This window comes from Papilio xuthus, unplaced genomic scaffold (assembly GCF_000836235.2).
Source record: "Papilio xuthus unplaced genomic scaffold, Pxut_1.1 DF825928.1, whole genome shotgun sequence".
NCBI classification, from domain to species: domain Eukaryota; kingdom Metazoa; phylum Arthropoda; class Insecta; order Lepidoptera; family Papilionidae; genus Papilio; species Papilio xuthus.
In genome coordinates this window covers 5,898,735-5,915,480 of record NW_013532721.1, presented here as the reverse complement: position 1 = coordinate 5,915,480, position 16,746 = coordinate 5,898,735, and the positions used below count along the sequence as shown (strand labels likewise).

The 16,746-nt window shown below is 32.4% G+C and overlaps 4 protein-coding genes across 4 annotated transcripts; 3 read left to right on the top strand and 1 right to left on the bottom strand.

The window, feature by feature from the left end:
* Positions 1-203: 203 nt before the first annotated feature.
* On the top strand, positions 204-2,016 carry CPR126 (cuticular protein RR-2 motif 126). The gene is made up of 4 exons (XM_013322255.1): positions 204-285; positions 973-1,107; positions 1,399-1,495; positions 1,609-2,016. The coding sequence occupies exons 1-4, from the start codon at positions 271-273 to the stop codon at positions 1,770-1,772; spliced, it is 411 nt and encodes a 136-aa protein (XP_013177709.1). The 5' UTR covers positions 204-270; the 3' UTR covers positions 1,773-2,016.
* Positions 2,017-3,067: 1,051 nt separating this feature from the next.
* Positions 3,068-7,495, top strand: CPR125 (cuticular protein RR-2 motif 125). The gene is made up of 4 exons (XM_013322252.1): positions 3,068-3,243; positions 3,534-3,620; positions 6,273-6,369; positions 6,435-7,495. Exons 1-4 carry the CDS (start codon positions 3,220-3,222, stop codon positions 7,391-7,393), a joined length of 1,167 nt encoding a protein of 388 aa, XP_013177706.1. The 5' UTR covers positions 3,068-3,219; the 3' UTR covers positions 7,394-7,495.
* A 5,002-nt stretch (positions 7,496-12,497) lies between these two features.
* LOC106125162 (cuticle protein 7) lies at positions 12,498-14,581 on the top strand. The gene is made up of 5 exons (XM_013322253.1): positions 12,498-12,564; positions 12,877-13,063; positions 13,339-13,418; positions 13,841-14,007; positions 14,273-14,581. The coding sequence occupies exons 1-5, from the start codon at positions 12,553-12,555 to the stop codon at positions 14,373-14,375; spliced, it is 549 nt and encodes a 182-aa protein (XP_013177707.1). The 5' UTR covers positions 12,498-12,552; the 3' UTR covers positions 14,376-14,581.
* A 554-nt stretch (positions 14,582-15,135) lies between these two features.
* On the bottom strand, positions 15,136-16,517 carry LOC106125145 (early nodulin-75-like). Its single transcript, NM_001312154.1, is given in 4 exon segments — positions 15,136-15,322; positions 15,466-15,632; positions 15,840-16,400; positions 16,480-16,517. Coding segments are annotated over 4 exon segments (810 nt in total). The 5' UTR covers positions 16,492-16,517; the 3' UTR covers positions 15,136-15,252.
* Between the last annotated feature and the right edge of the window lie 229 nt (positions 16,518-16,746).

Sequence of the window (16,746 nt, the reverse complement as noted above, 5' to 3'; positions counted from 1 at the left end):
GAATTTAAAAGATTAACTAACTAGTTAAGTTAAAATAAATATTTAAATAAAATGTATCTGAATAGTAATTTTTCTACAGGCGCTAGTATATGGGATTTAGATTGGAGCAAAGAGGATCACGTTTACGAATAGGCGTATGCTAAGAGGTGGTGTAACCGAGCATTATTTCATATAAATAGTGTGCAGTTTATTTTGTGAGGCACAGTGTCAGTTCAGCTCCTGTCAGCGTCGCTGAAGAGGACGAAAGTGACCTACTGTGATAAAAACATAATGCGTGCTTTCCAAGTAAGTGCTATAAGTAACCATAAAAACAAAAACAAAGAAAAAACTTTAACCGGTGACTAGCTGTCCACATTCACTCTCGTTTAATAATCTATTTAATTTAATGATAATAAGAGTGGACACCCTTAGTGATCCTTGTTATGTAAAATCTATACTGAGGTACTGCTTAAATTATCTATAAAAAATTCTAAGAATGGCAGTAAAATATGTTTAATTTGTAATAAAAGATTTAAAAGTAGACATAAAAATAAATTTATCCTCTTTTAAAAATTATTATGTGTAAATAAATATTTTTGAGAGTAAATAAATAGTTCCTTAAGTTTTCCTTTAGTAATAAACAACCACATTTACATGTTGTTAGGTAAGTAATCTTACAAATTATACACCAGCTTAGTTTTCCGGACCAATTTCATTGATATTACTAGTCTAACGACCTAAATTGTAATACGGTATTATATAAATGAGACAGTTCACTAAGCTTTTTTTACACGACTATATGAATATTATGTTTATTGTACCTTTTTAAAACTAAGGGTGTAAGTATATCGTTTGAATCGAATATTAATAAACGATTCAACATTTTTTTTTTCTTTCAATATCGATCAAAAAACGTATGATTGACTTTTTCAACTACATAAATGTTCAACGTATCAAAGTATATTTTGATACCTAAATACTCTTATGTTAAAGGTGTTGGTATTGGTTGCGGTCTGTGTCGCTGCAAACGCAGGCTACATTGGCTACGCTGATGCAGGTTATGGGGGGCTTCAAGGATACTCGGATGGAGGATACCAAGGAGCTGATGACGGACATGCCGATTATTACGTAAGTTTTATATAATATGTTTAATTAGAGCATAAACTAAACCTATGTACTAAAAGGGAAGATGCTAATATAAAAGCCAGCTATTGGTTTTATACGATAAGCGTTGAAATCTTTTGCTTTTGTCATGAAATACCTTGGTACAAAAGATTTCAACGCAGTAAAGTCTTTTAGTGGCGCCATTGCAATAAAACAAGGTAATTAAGTAAGAAAGCTCATTGATCTCATCATTTCTCAAAACAAAATGCAATTTTTAAAGACTTGAAATTTATTGTTAATCTTTTTCTGTTTCAGGCTTATCCCAAATATGCCTACGATTATTCTGTAAGTGACCCACACACTGGAGACCACAAATCCCAGTGGGAGTCTCGCGATGGCGATGTTGTTAAAGGTGACGCAGAATAATGAATAAAGTGAACGTATTTTAATAAATAAGAATTGCCTTAGCGAAACTATATTTTTAATAGTATTGCCATTCATGTAATATTTTTTTTTTATTTTTAGGTGCATATACATTAGCCGAACCAGATGGCACCACTCGTATAGTAGAGTATACCGCTGACAAACACAACGGATTCAATGCAGTCGTCAAGCGTATCGGACACGCTCAACATCCACAAGTCTACAACACACACAATGACGGTGCTGGTTACTACGGATACCACTAGATGGCGCTATTATAAAAAATAGTCTCACTACAGATAGTGATGTACAAATAAATAACTACAAACTTCGTATGTGTATCGCATAATTGAAAAATGTTTCAAGCATTTATAATTATGCGATATTTGTATTTGTAAATATTCCTGCCATCTGATACCTATTTATTCTTGTTTATTAGCATGTAAGATTTTGACGGTAAAATTGTTGCTGTTCTTTAAGACCAAAACAAAATATATAATTTGTAATACATAATGCTTTTTATTCTGATCAAATAATGCGGTTATTCTGAATAATTTCCTTTTAAATTCATCATTATTAAATAGAAAGGCAATCGATCAATATTTAATAATTAGGTATTAAATATTCATCGACGATCATTTTTCAAATCCAAACGGTAAGTGTTAGAATTATTCAAACGAAACCAAGTTGCGGGGAAATTTAATTCAAGTATTGTAACTAATAGATAACAAAATGCCGCATTATTAATCTTGTCAACACTTATAAATTTTCCTCTATAAAGAAAGTTATTCTTCGTCAAGACACAATGATTAATTCGACTAAGTGATATATATTTTTTACATAGCATTAGAAAAGTATACGGTCATTGGTCCTTCAATAGATTCTTAACATGTACGTTACTTTAACAATATGAAGATTTATCGTTATATTTAATCTGACTATCTATTCCGGGTGTATTGTTTTAGGTTTTCACTTCAAGTAATTAAAGTTAATTATAATGACATTAATATAATGACGTTAATTAAGTTTTTACATTTTAAGATGTTACACACTAGTTAAGTGTAAAGTAGGTATTTATATTTGTATGTTTACATACTTACACGATATTTAATTTAAATGGAATCAATTATTTCTATTAGTTTTCATTATTTTTTCAAAAGCATAAAGATAATGTTAGGACTCCGAATTAATATTATAATATTAAAAGTCCTTGATAATTTTTAATTTGCATTTTTAAAATGTAGCAATTAAACAAAAAGATTTGGATTTTTTTATTATTTTTTCCCTATATAGTTATCGATCTGGGCATACAATGGTACCGGGATATCGTTGAATTTTGGGACACGCTATATTTTTTTCTTCTAATTGTTCAACGGCTACTACTGTTACACATTTACTTTAACATATGAATGACGTAAATCAACTTTATTAATTGTATTAAATAAAGGCATTCCTGTTCAATAAACATTGCTCATATTCATAGTGTGTGTATCATTTGCGCTGCCATAGCCCGGGCGGTGCGAATGTGTGCGTTTATAAATAGGTAAGTGGTGGTCGACACGTCGCGTCTTCACGTAGTCCCGACCTTGGAAATGGACAAGTTCACACTCATTTAATTTAAAAAAATAAAAAAGTTAAAAAAATATCTGAATTATTTGTGGCAGTGAACGGCGTAAATTATACAAAGTGCATGACGGAGTTTATGGAAACGCAATGGCAAAACCGTTTGCTTTTTTGGTAAGCTCTATATTATTACGAGTATTTTTTTGTAAATGTAGTCTTAACTTTTATATTTCTTCGAATAATATCGTACGAAGGTGACATAAATTAACTGTTTATTTAGATTTTTTAGTATTTTTAATTATTCCGTAATTTAATTAATGTAGTGAACTGTAATTAAAAAATCGATACAGACTATTAAAATTCAATAGTATAATAAGGAAGAAGGAGTGGTCCGTCGTACACGACAATAATTGCTTAATTTGCAATAGTTCCGTAAAATTAACATGACTTTTTCTACATTTTAGGTACTACTTATAAATTTATCAACATTAAAAGGGGAAAATGCATTAATAATTAGCAATGACAATATAGAAAACCTCCGTAAAACTGATGTAAGTACAATCTTGTTATTTTAAAAGTTTAAAATTGTTTTGAAATACTTAAGAAAATGTAGAAAATAAGCAAGAAATTCAAGCAATTTCTACATAATTTAAAGAAGAATAATTATAATGTTAGGTACAAAATTTTGAGATGTATATTAAGTATTTATCCAACCCACTTTTGTGTTTTCAATGTGCGTTTAGGTTTTAGTAATATTTATAAGAAGCAATTCGAAATAAACTAACCGTTAAGAAAATTATCACGAATTTAATTTGAGCTGTACTGGTAATCTATATCATTGCCGTTTTGCATAGTTTTATATGGGATACACAATTTAGGAAAACAAAGCGTTAGTGTCCTATCTTAAAGATTTAAATGAGGAATAATATGTGGTAATATAAGCCTAATGTACGGCGCCAAATGTCGCCTAATTCCCTGTCAGCCCTTCTGGGTTAAGAGCGTGACTTATGTAGTAATGATATTATTGTAACTATCTGTGTATACTTAAACTTTTTTTACCTCGGCATAAAACCAGTTATTATTTAAAATTGAAATTTTATAATATTAAAATTAATTATTAAAGGAAAATGTAAAATACTTTTACTTAATTGTATTCCATTTCATTTTCTTATAAAAAGGAACGTTAAATTTTCTCCAACGTAAACGAGCGAGGAGAGACGCACACGCAATGTGTCAATGACGTATTCCGATTTAATTGTTTGGAACGCACTCGCACTTGTATCAGATGCTGACGAACACATTCAATAGAATATTTTCTAATATTATAACATTTCTCGTGTTTTTATATACCTTATGTATTGTCCATTTGTTTATTGTACATCAAGGAATGTATGTGATTCATTTTTACATAAATATTATAGATAAAATTCTTAATAGTGTTGTAACCTTTGTGAATCATCGATATTTTTTATTTATATGATCTGAGACCATAAAGCGCCTATCCGATATAAAATAGTTGTAGTTATAAGTACTAATATTTATTGAAAGTCCGTACTCTAGTTACGAAACAACTGATAAAGTGTTCGAGTACTAGTGTTGTTCACCCACTTTTCTCTCAGCGAGCGGTAACTTATTGCGTCGAAGTAAAAGTAATTTACGCACTGCATTATATATAACTTATCGAGATTGTAGGTTACATTGCCAATCACAAAACAATAAATGGATGATGTTGCAATTTAATGAGATAAAAATAATTGAAGGACGCATTAGATTAAAATCTGGTAAAAATAAACAATGTATGTACATAACACAGAGATTGCCAATATTCATATGACTTAATCCTTTCACTTCTTTTGTTAAACTTTCTCGTCGGATATACATATATATAGCTTATGTATATTAAATTTTATCCTTTTTAAAATGAAATGAATCCATTTACATTTAAAATACCCAATCATGTTAATTACTTTCTATTCATAGTTTACAGCATTGATTAGAAGTTGTAGATATTTATTGTAGATGCTTGAAAGTAAACAAATGAAAGTGAACGTAAATCCGACATTGACATTGTAAATCGCGATGCGCTCACTTCATGCCACGCCATCTGTCATCTTGAACTTGTAGGACTGCCGCGAAATAACTTTTAAAGTAAACTAATACTTCTATGCTTTTAATGTAAAAATCTAATTATTTAGAGACAAAAAAGTGTAGTATTTTCAATTGATTTAAGTTTGAAAAATGGTAAACGTCTGATAAACTCTTAAATTTTATGCAAGACGGCAATCTGAGAAATCGAATAATAAAGTAGATAGGTACCCGCGTATATAAGTGTAAGTGCATACTTGGTACAGTATTATCTGTAAAGATTTATTTAAAGATATTTCATTGGTCTCGTACAACACCATAAGACAACAGCAGGTGCTTATTTCACATTGCCCGTGCTGGTTATGTGACCGGTTTATATACTGCACAGCAATTGATTTAAACGCAATATTGAAGTGACAGATTATGTTCTTTAAATTATTAATCATGTTAATATTATAAATGCGAAAGTTTGGATAGATGGATGTTTGTTATTACTAAAGATAATAAAATGCAATACTAGTACGTATCTTCAAAAGGGCTTAACGGATCTCCGTGGCAATTGGTACAGGTGTGGAACGTTGTGTGGAAGAACGCATAGTATATTTACTAAGTGATTTTTTTTTCATCTGTGCGGACAAAGTAGCGGGTAAAACCTTGTACAGAATACAAGCTACACCTGAGGTTATTTAAGGATTAATATTTCGTAAATTTCCCGTACATAAATATTTATGTTACCTTACATAGAAAACGAAAGAAATATCTTTGTCTCCGTAAACGTATGTGTGGGCAAAGTGTGTGTTATTGTACATATTTAGTGACATTGTAATATAACAAAGTAACCTGAAAAATTATTTAGTTTTCCCCTTTCATTTACCTTTCATTTAGTTACATTCCAACATCATGGAAATAATTAAATGACTCATTACGGATTCAGAATAATAAACAAAGACAGGCGAGCATGCAATGCATTTTCATAATGAGTAAAATATCGAATTTTCACACGCGAGGTATATTATTTATGCCCCGTGCGTTTTTTTACTATCAAAGACGTAATTAAGGCGCAGTAAATAATTATGATTAAAGAGTACTAATTAAGAATTTATTTCTTTTTTTTTCAGGAAGGTCGAAACTATGCGTTTTCTTACGGAGTCGCCGACGAGCAGACGGGAGATGTCAAAACAGTATGGGACGCTAAAGATGGTGATAGTATTAAAGGTGAATATTGATATTTCTATTTGAAAATTTTATAATTGGAAATTTATAAAATTATTTAATTACAGGTCATTACAACGTGCTAGATGCGGATGGCGCTGTGAGAACTGTGGAATATACAGCCAGCCCTGGTGAAGGCTTCGTCGCGTCCGTCAACAAAGATGGAGTCAAATCGCAGCCGGATAAAGAACAAAAAGTTATGGAAGACAAATCATACAGAGATTATAACAGACCTTACGATCTTTCCGACGACCCAAACTATGAATTTCATTATTCAAAACATAGAAAGAATAAGATACGTCCTTACGATCTTTTTAAAGATTATTCAATGAAACGACCTAGTTATGCTCATTCTGACGCAGATTCTGGTGAATTCCAATATAATCCATCAATAAAACCCTATTACAACGGTGAGCCTTATAGAAGCACGGGCTACGGACATGATCCTGATTGTAATACTAAATATGTAACCGAAGGAAGCAATTACTTTAAAACTTTAACCGATTTAGATTTTCGTAAACAAAAATATCCTTTATTATATTCAGACCCATACACCCAGGAGAAATATAAAGACATGCCTTATGATGATTCAGACAAGTACCTGAATTATAAGTATAAAGGTGAAAATAAGTCACCGAGACCTGAAGAAATGAGTCTCGCAACATCAGTTAAATACAGCTATCCTATGCTGCCAGATATTCCAGTTTCTCAACATTTTTACCGAGATGACGTTGAACAGAGACCTAAAAAGAAACATAGACCTCCCAAACCTACAGATGTATTTTATTCTAGTGAGAATCTTAATGATTATGTTTTGGTACCGAAAAAGAAATATAAAAAACCTCCAAGGTTACCCGATATCAATGATTATTCAAACGACAACGACGAAGATTACGATCATCTGGACGAAGAAGAAGATAGAAAACGTAAACCACTTCGTGGCTCCGGCCAGAAAGAAGTCGTGAGGAAAATTATTAAAAAACCAAAACCAACGATTATTACATTGCTAGACATATTAGATATTTAATATTTAAATACAAATTAGAACATACTTGTACATAATGGAATTATTTTGTTGATAAATATTCTAAAATTAATATTTTGTTACAACATTTTATTATAATCGAAAATTTTACAATGCATGCTGCTTTGAATACTATGAATAAAATTATCAAAAATTAAATTATAAATAGAGATCTAGTATTTATGTATATTTATAATAAATACATTAGAGTGTATAAAATATTTACTTTTCCTTTTTGTAAAAATATATTCCATACAAGCTGTCGCCCGCGAATCTGTTCGCGCGGAGTGAAAAAAAAAACCGTAATTAGTGACCTATGTGTTTTTCCAGAGTATATTTTATATGTATGCCAAATGTCATCGATATCCGTTCAGCCGTTCTGGAGATATCTTCAAACAAACATCCATCTATCCATCTGAACTTTCGCATTTAAAATATTAGTAAGAAGTAAGATTAGGTTGAAACTCCTTGTAGTATATAACCAAATCATAGAATCTTCATAGTTTATTTCTATCTTTTTATTAAAATTATATAAAAAGAGTGACGTCATTAATTAATTTTAAACATAAAATACACACGATTGTGTAACTTTACAATGATAGTGAAAGTATTCGAGGTTCGGAAACTGGAGCAAATGGGAGTGTCTGATACGAATTACTTACAAGGACGTTTAAGTTATTTTTAAACAGAAACTTTAATTTCTGTACATTTCACAGTTTTATTGAAGTCCGTTCATTCGCTGCTGCGATAGATATCTCATTAATAGATCTATTTGCAATCATATCTCGTAATTGACAACTAAAAATGAGACAGTCAATTGATTTATGAAAACGATAACCTTAGCGTACGTTGATATGGAACTTTTGTGGCAAGCGCTTTTTACGTTAAATGTTATGAAAACAAATTAATTAATTATATCTTCAACGTTTCTTTTAAATCCAAAAATATACCTTATCTACTGATATATTTTAGTTAATATTAATCATAAATAATATGTAAAAAGCAATATGAGAGAATAAATTAATTTTTATTGTCACAGAACGAATCAGTGATTTAAGCGAACCTACCCACATAAAAAGCGAACGATAAAAAAACCTAAAAGTAAAGAAGGAATTTACAAAAATAATAGCTAAAATTTATATCATCTACTTTCAATTAGATTGTTTACTTTTATATATATTTTCTACATTGTTTGACCCAAGTTGAACTTACATGGTTACCGTAAATGCCGTAGTTCCATAGGTTATATTTGATTTAGGTAACGCATGCATTCCTCGAACATTCACCACAGCGCGGCCGTGACACGTGCATTGCGACAATGCCCGCCGTCACACACAACGCCGCTAAAGCGCATTCAATATTCTTTCTAGATCGAAACCGGACCGCCCTAATTTCTATTGTATGGTCTAAGCAAAAACTAATATAAATGGAATATTGCATAAAAAATATTGCAACCATGTTTGAACAATAATTTATGACGAAGTGTTCGATTGTGACAGTTTTGGGACATTTTTTTTTACTTAAATTAAAATTAACCGTTTACACTATTAGTTTAAGTAATCTTTACGATCCGTTAAATTATAAATGTACGCGGATGCATTCCTTAAATGTTAATTTCTTTCTATATGGCTCTAGTTATTAATTTTTCTTTAACTCTCCAACTTTAATATTAAAAGAGAGTTGTATCCTTAACTTATAATTTTAATACAATAATCACTATTTCAGATAATTTTAAGGCAAAAGAAATATTTAAGAAAAGCTAAAATGATTTAAAAATTTTACATTAAAATGTCCTCAGTGCACTACAACGCCTGCAGTAATGAATTCCACAAATTTTTAAACATGTTTTCCCAGAAGGATTGATGTGATAAATTGTATGAATTCATTTATTTTCAAAAGATAAATGACCAAATATCTATAAATATAAAATGGATACATATACTTATATAGGTAGTAATTTCTTTTCCCACTGAAGCAGTCGGCAAATATGCCCAAGATTACTAACAACCTACCATAGATAAAATTTTATGTGTTCGCATTACTCGAATAATATCTGGTTATTAAGGCAATAAATTGTACTAAGACACATGAAAGTTAGGCTTTGATTTTATAATGTTGTAAAACACTAAAATCTTACCAACATTTTTTTTTATTGGACTATAAACTAATATCTATCTATTTGATACTAATTTATTCCGATCGTCCATACCTATTCTGTTGTACAAAACGGTTTCGGAACTACGTCACTACGTGTTACATAAACCTTAAGAAAAATGCGCCATTCACCTCTTGTAGGTTGTTAATATGAAACCATTCAGTTAGTGTGGGTTTGTCAGATTAAAATCTCAGTATAAAACATATCGTCATCCCTGTCATTATCTTTGACAAAGTAGAGATAACAATATGTTTTAAACGGGGATATTGATCTCAGAAATCCATTGTATTCTAATCATTCAATTAATTTGACATTTTGTTAAATAGTTAATTGTTTTTTTTTTAAACCATTGTGAAACCATTTACAATACTTTACTTATTTAACTTATACTTATTTAAAAGTTCTATATTTGTAAATGATATACCTAACAACCATATATAGATAATTAGTTTAAAAGAAACAACTACAATTGTACCACATATGAGACAAGGTGATCTTGTTCATGCTGCCATTCTGTCGAGCACCAAGGATATAGTTTCTTTGTACTTTCAAAATATAGCTTATGGGATACTATAACCACACATGATATAAATCTTTTGGGACTGCTAAAAACCGCTCTATCAATATCATAAGATTTAACTATAAATATGTTTTTAATATTACGATGATCAAAATAAATATATAACAAAAAAAATAATAGCTGCTGTTTCACTATTATTCTTAATTTCTTTACTTTTTGCATGTTAATTAAAAAAACAGTTTAAATTAATTGACTAATTCTACTTTAAGCTTTTTTTAAACACTTGTTCACAAATAATTTGCATATTAAAATTTTAATAGTATACAACTCCGACCTTTAGTATGTTAAGTGTTAAATTATGCTATTTACATATTAAAGCGAGGTTGAAAGGTGAATGGCATCAAGTGGATGAGTCATATACGTCGCAACTTGACACCCGAGCCTAGGCGACTGTGAGACGAGACTAGGAGATTGACAGACGAGAGTAGGCGACTGACAGACAAGAATAGGTGACTGAAAAACAGTTTAGGCGACTGATAGACGAGATTAGGCAACAATGAGACGCTATTTCTTGAGGTCAAATAACAGTAGATTAATATTAATTATAGATTAACCACAATAAGGACAGAGTAATCATTTTGTAATAGTGGTGTCTAGAATTGTACTACAATTACAAATATTGTGTAATTTTTATCAATACTTTTTTCAATACTAGTAATTAAAATATGAATTTATAATATCGATTTCTCAACGTGGCAATTACAGAAAAGGAAACGCGTAAAGATTAAGCGTTTCCTTTGCTTAATAGAGAATTAAATGCTTGATGGATCTTAACACTTAAAAAACTAAGAAAAAATTTTTAACACTTTAGACAGTATACAATTGCGTGTTAAATTTCCATATTATATTTAGTAAGAGGTGTAAATTACTAAGCGTGAAGAATTTAATCGATCTACGGTTAATCGTAGCGTGTGCATGATTAACCATAGTAACGGTAATTATACAGGGTGTGCACTTCAAGTCACGAACACGTGGCAAATTTATACCTTATTTATTATCTTATACTTGAATTCTGCTTTTTTATAAGGGGGCAAACGAGCAGCGGGAACACCGAGGTGTTCAACGACGCTCATGGACATCAGCAACACCAGAGGAACCGCAGATGCAACTTTTTTCCATATGTGAAAAAAATCTTACTTCATCGTCATCATCATCATCAGCTCACTATACGTCCCCACCGAGGGGCTCGGAGCCTTAATCTTACTTATAATATTATAAATGCGAATGCTTAAAATGGATGGATGTTTGTTTGATGGTATCTCCAGAATAGCTGTATGGATCTCGCTGAAATTTGACATAGATGTAGACATAGTATAGAAGAACACATAAGCTATTAATTAAGTTTTTTTTTATTACTGTGCGGATGGAGGTGTGTGCGACAGCTAGTAAAGGAGTAACTGTAACAATTTATAGTAAAGGAAATGAAGAAGAAAACCGTATAACTCTTAAGGATTGATTGTTGTGATCAGTAATAAAGATATCTTGATGGAAATCCCACATATTATCTGTTACTGGTTAAAACAAGAATATTTATTGACACACTAAAAAATTAATACACGATTATTTTTAAACGTTATATTAGAATCGTTTTTGTTACTTTTGATTTAAGGCGCCTACAAAAATTCTATTGCAATAGGGTATAAAAGAGTTTAGTAAGTATTAGAGCGTCCTTGGCACCATTACACAATTTATACTTATCAAAGTGGTAGTTGCAATGTGCGTGTATACTTTAATTTAATTTATTCCACACTCTGTTCTCATAGATATCCGTATGAACTTACCTCTGATACCAATTCTTGGTTAAGTTGTAACATATACACGATATCATTATATTGATATTCCTCAAATATTAAAACTCTTTTTTAAAATACAATTTCATAGTTCCTTATTGTGAATCTCCATTGACGCGAAAATTATTTGTTAATATTAATGTATTTATAAGATATCACATACATATAAAAAATGTATTAATACAAATTTTCATTTTATTTTCATTGACACCATAGACGCTGCAAGTGTAAAGTCGGTAGAGATCAACGATAAGACGATTTCTAAATAGTTTAAGTTAGAATGTCTATTTCAAACGAATTCACTTTATCACTAATATTTCTAAAAGATACATTTATTTTATAATTCACTGTAAAAAAATGTTGTTTAAAAATTAAAATTTTATTAAATTAATGTTAGGCATATCCATATTATTCAGTCCTAACACTTGGTTCATTCGCGGGCAGCGCCCACTATATGTGTGTACAACAAACATACATAGATTCCTGCGTTTGGCTGCGGTGTCTAGGCGAGCCCTTGTAACTGCGTATAGGACATACGGCCCTATATAAACCCAGTTATCTTAGATTTAGGCACACATCAAGCCCTAGTGCTTAACGTGAAGTACCGTGCCAAATTTAAAAAATAAAATCATATAAAATGATTGCTAAGGTAACTGTCACATAGAACAAATCATAATACAATTTTATATTTTGTCTTATTTTTAAATACTTTAATAATTTGACCCAGACTCCTAATAAACTCGATAAATTTAGTGATAAGCGATTAAATTGTCTAGTAACAGACATACGACACTTTTTGTAAATATGATAAGAAAGGTTTCCTTCAAACTACTTACTCTTTATTACTTTGCCCAAATATAATTGCAGGACGATATTAGACCAAAGAGCTATTGTAGAGAGTCATAAAATAGACATAATAGGTCTTAACCCAGAGATGTTTTATTTGCTTTCTTTGTAATAGGTTCTTGTTGCTTGTGCTCTTCTGAGCGTTGTTCGCGCTGGTTTGATTGCGAGCCCCCATGGCGCCGCTATCTCCTCGCAGAGCATAGTGCTCGGACATGCCGCTCCTGCATACGCCAGAGCGTACGCCGCACCAGCCCTCGCCGCTCCAGCTTACGGATTGGGATTGGGCGGATTAGGTGGACTCGGTAAGAATGTTTTACTTGTTACAACGTTACTGCCGAGACTATTGTACTAAATAATATCTTTAATCTTAGAGTTTCAGTCACAGACTTATCTTAATATTATAAATAATGAATAAAGATTTGATTATTTGTTTGCATTGAATATTCCACTACTGAACCGATTTAAAAAAAATCTTTCACTGTTGAACAGCTACACTATCCCTTGCTGCCATTGATTGTCACGAAATTGTGGGCAATAATTTTTTTGTTACTCATGACTTTATGACGAATAATTGCAGGCCACGGTGCTGTGGTGGCGCACGCAGCACCGCTGCTGCACGCGGCCCCTGTCGCCCACGCTGCCCCTGTTGAAATTTATGTAAGTATATTACACAATACATATTTCGTTAGCATACACTGACAAGTTAATTATATTTTCAGATATTTAAAATACAATATCCTTTTCTCGAAATGCAGTTAACGATATAAAACAATTGCGTGATGATATCAAATTTTACATTCGGTGCTAGTATTTTGGAAGTGAAATTGCATACTAAAAACCTCGGAGAAAGGTTTATTAATTATTAATTGACAAAAAAGAATGCTTAAAAGTCTTGTGAGCTTAATTTTGAACTCATAACATGTACCATAATTGATAATACTACAAAGTCTTAAAGAAAACCGACGATCACTTATCGACAACAATTGGTTCACCTACTTTGTCTGTTTAGTACAACTTTAATTATGAAAGTACAATATACCTAGAATTTCTAATCCCAAAATTGTCTATTTGCGTTACAGTCTCACCCTAGCTACCAATTCAACTATGGAGTAACTGACGCCCACACCGGCGACCAGAAGAACCAGTGGGAGGCGCGCGACGGCGACGTTGTGAAGGGACAATACTCTCTGGTTGAACCTGACGGTACCGTGCGCACTGTTGACTACACCGCCGATGACCACAATGGGTAAGAATTAAAAAAAAAGACTTTAGTTACTCTTGTTACGTTACCAAAAATCTAGCACAGTTTTGGAAACAAATACCATAAAGTAACCTATACTGGGATTTACTTTTTTACGAAGATCGTCAATTCTAACAAAAATACAATGCTGGTTGCTAGAAATATCGTCATACGTTTACTAAAGTGGTGAAATTATTCGCGAATCAGGCATATTGCAGTTGTTTCATTACGAAATACTGGTGTATTAATCGTTATAAATTATTCCTCCCAGTTTCAACGCAGTGGTGCGCAGACAAGGTCACGCCGCGCATCCCGCTACCGCGCATGCGGTGGTCGCCGCTCCCGCCTACGGCCATGGCCACCTCCTCGGCTAGGGAACTCATCAGCCACTCTAGCAATCACCAACAACGACGATTATTTATTACTTGCGTATATTGTACTTAGGTTAAGCACGGACGGAATGCTACAACGAAACTAGGAGGCTTCGTGGTTATGGTTTAAAACGGGCTGCGCATTGGTATGCATTAAAAGCATTCATTTGCTTAGAGGCTATACGTTTCATAAGATGTATCCATACTGGGACTTCGACGCCCAAACTTTAAGACATTTTTGCCATCAGTATCTATTTTGAAAGGTATTAACTCTCGCTTTTGTATTATAATTTCTTTTAGTCTGTAAGTTTTGCGCACGTATTATTACTTTTGTTAAGTAACAATACGTGAAAGTATTTTAGGTGTATGCATTTTATGAAACGTAAAACGTAATGCCTACTATGGTGCTGTTCAAAGACTTCTATTTTTGCTGCTAAAACGAATGTAAATTAATATATTGTTACTTTCATAATTTGAAACTTTTTATTAAACTCCTTATAACCAAGAAGTGAATAATAGACACTACCGCACAAAATAGTAAAACTCAATCCAAATTTATTTGGTAGATAAATGAACAAAAAGACTGCTATAACGTAACGAGTTATAAACGAATAAAAATAAAATTACCTTTGATGCCATATTAGGACTTTCAGGATCAAGGCAATTAAAATTCTATCAAACCATTACCAGTCAAACTTATACGAGGTCAATAATAACTTATAAATACGCTTTTGACTGAATATGAACTTGGGATATAAAGTCATTTTTATAATTATGCTTTTAATTAAATTCAAGAAATAAATTAAAACTCATTAAATACACATCTAGTAACAAATTAAAGATCAAACACTATTAAATTAAATAGTAATAAATATTAGGATTAATTTTCATGATGGCTCTCGATCTGGACGTGGTGGCCAGGCGCTGAGTGCTTCACCACAGCATTGAATCTGGAAAACATTTAATTAATCATCAGTTAAACAATCATCATCAGTGATCAGTAAATAATTAAAATGTATTTTTTGCTCTTTGTCAGTTTTATAACGACTTTCTTTTTAAATATTTTAAATGGAAGTGAAAGAAACTTATTTACCCGTGATGTTTGTCAGAGCTGTATTCAACAGTTCTGATTGAACCATCAGCCTCCTGCAGCGAGTACACTCCCTTTACATTGTCACCATCACGGATTTCATGCTGGAACTTGTTGTCTCCGGTATGTGGGTCCTCTACTTTGTATTCATACTGGTACTTCGGGTAAGCCTACAAACATAAGATCAATTATTAGAACGAATTGGAATTTTACCAATTTACATAACTCTATTCGAATGCTGCAAATGATCTAGTTCGTGATTAAAATGGATAAAGTGTGATGTAAATAAAATAGTAGAAAGTAAGTGTAAATCAGGAGCCGGACATCCGTGAATGAATTAACGATTTGTATTAGACACACACGAGCAATGAACTTACGTAATAGTCGACGAGCTCCTCGTGAGAGTCGTGGCTGGGGGCTTCTGGGTGGTGGTAGACGGGCGATTGGTGGACCTTAGGCGCGTAGTGATGAGGAGCGGGTTCATGAGCCTGAACATAATGAGTCGGAGGCTCGTGACGTACAGGGGTAGGTAGAGCGTGGAGTTGATGGCGCACTGCCGGGTAGTGAACTGTTTGTACAGTTGGCTGATGCTGAGGTGGCTGATGAGCGCTCACGTGCTCATGGCTTTGGAAATATTGCTTATAGTTCACTGGTTCCGGTGTGTACTCCGAGTAAGTCTCCTGAGATTCGTGAGCAGGTTGCGGTTGATGATGGACAATACTCTGCGATGATATCGCATGTCCGTTTTCGTGGCGGTATTGATTCTCAACGGGTGTTTGGTTCTCTTCCTCGTGAATTGGCGCTGGTTCCTGGTGGTACACATAAGGACGTTCGGTTTGATACTTGTATTCCTGTGGCTGCTCGTGAACTATCGGCTTGATTTTGTATTTGTACTCCTGACAGGATATAGCTGATATGGTCACGGTGAATAATAAAATCTGAAATTTAAACGGATGTAAGTAGTTAAGCTAATAATATTTTTAAGGATATTTTATTTATTAAATAAGTAACACAAACTTTAGCTAACATGTTGATCCTTCTTCTTTGACTTCCGCTGTGAAACTGATGAATTAGCATAGGCTTAATGCCCAATATATACTGGAGACGTTACGAGAGAGAAATGTATCAATCTGCTATCGCTCGGGGCGTCAACTTGTAACCCGCGGCACGCGCACACTTCTCGTGACGTAATTTATGTAACCAATGTGAAGGTTGTTGCTATTGTACCTCAATTTTGTCTCTAAAAATGTTAATTTTATCTTATATATAAAATTCTCGTGTCAC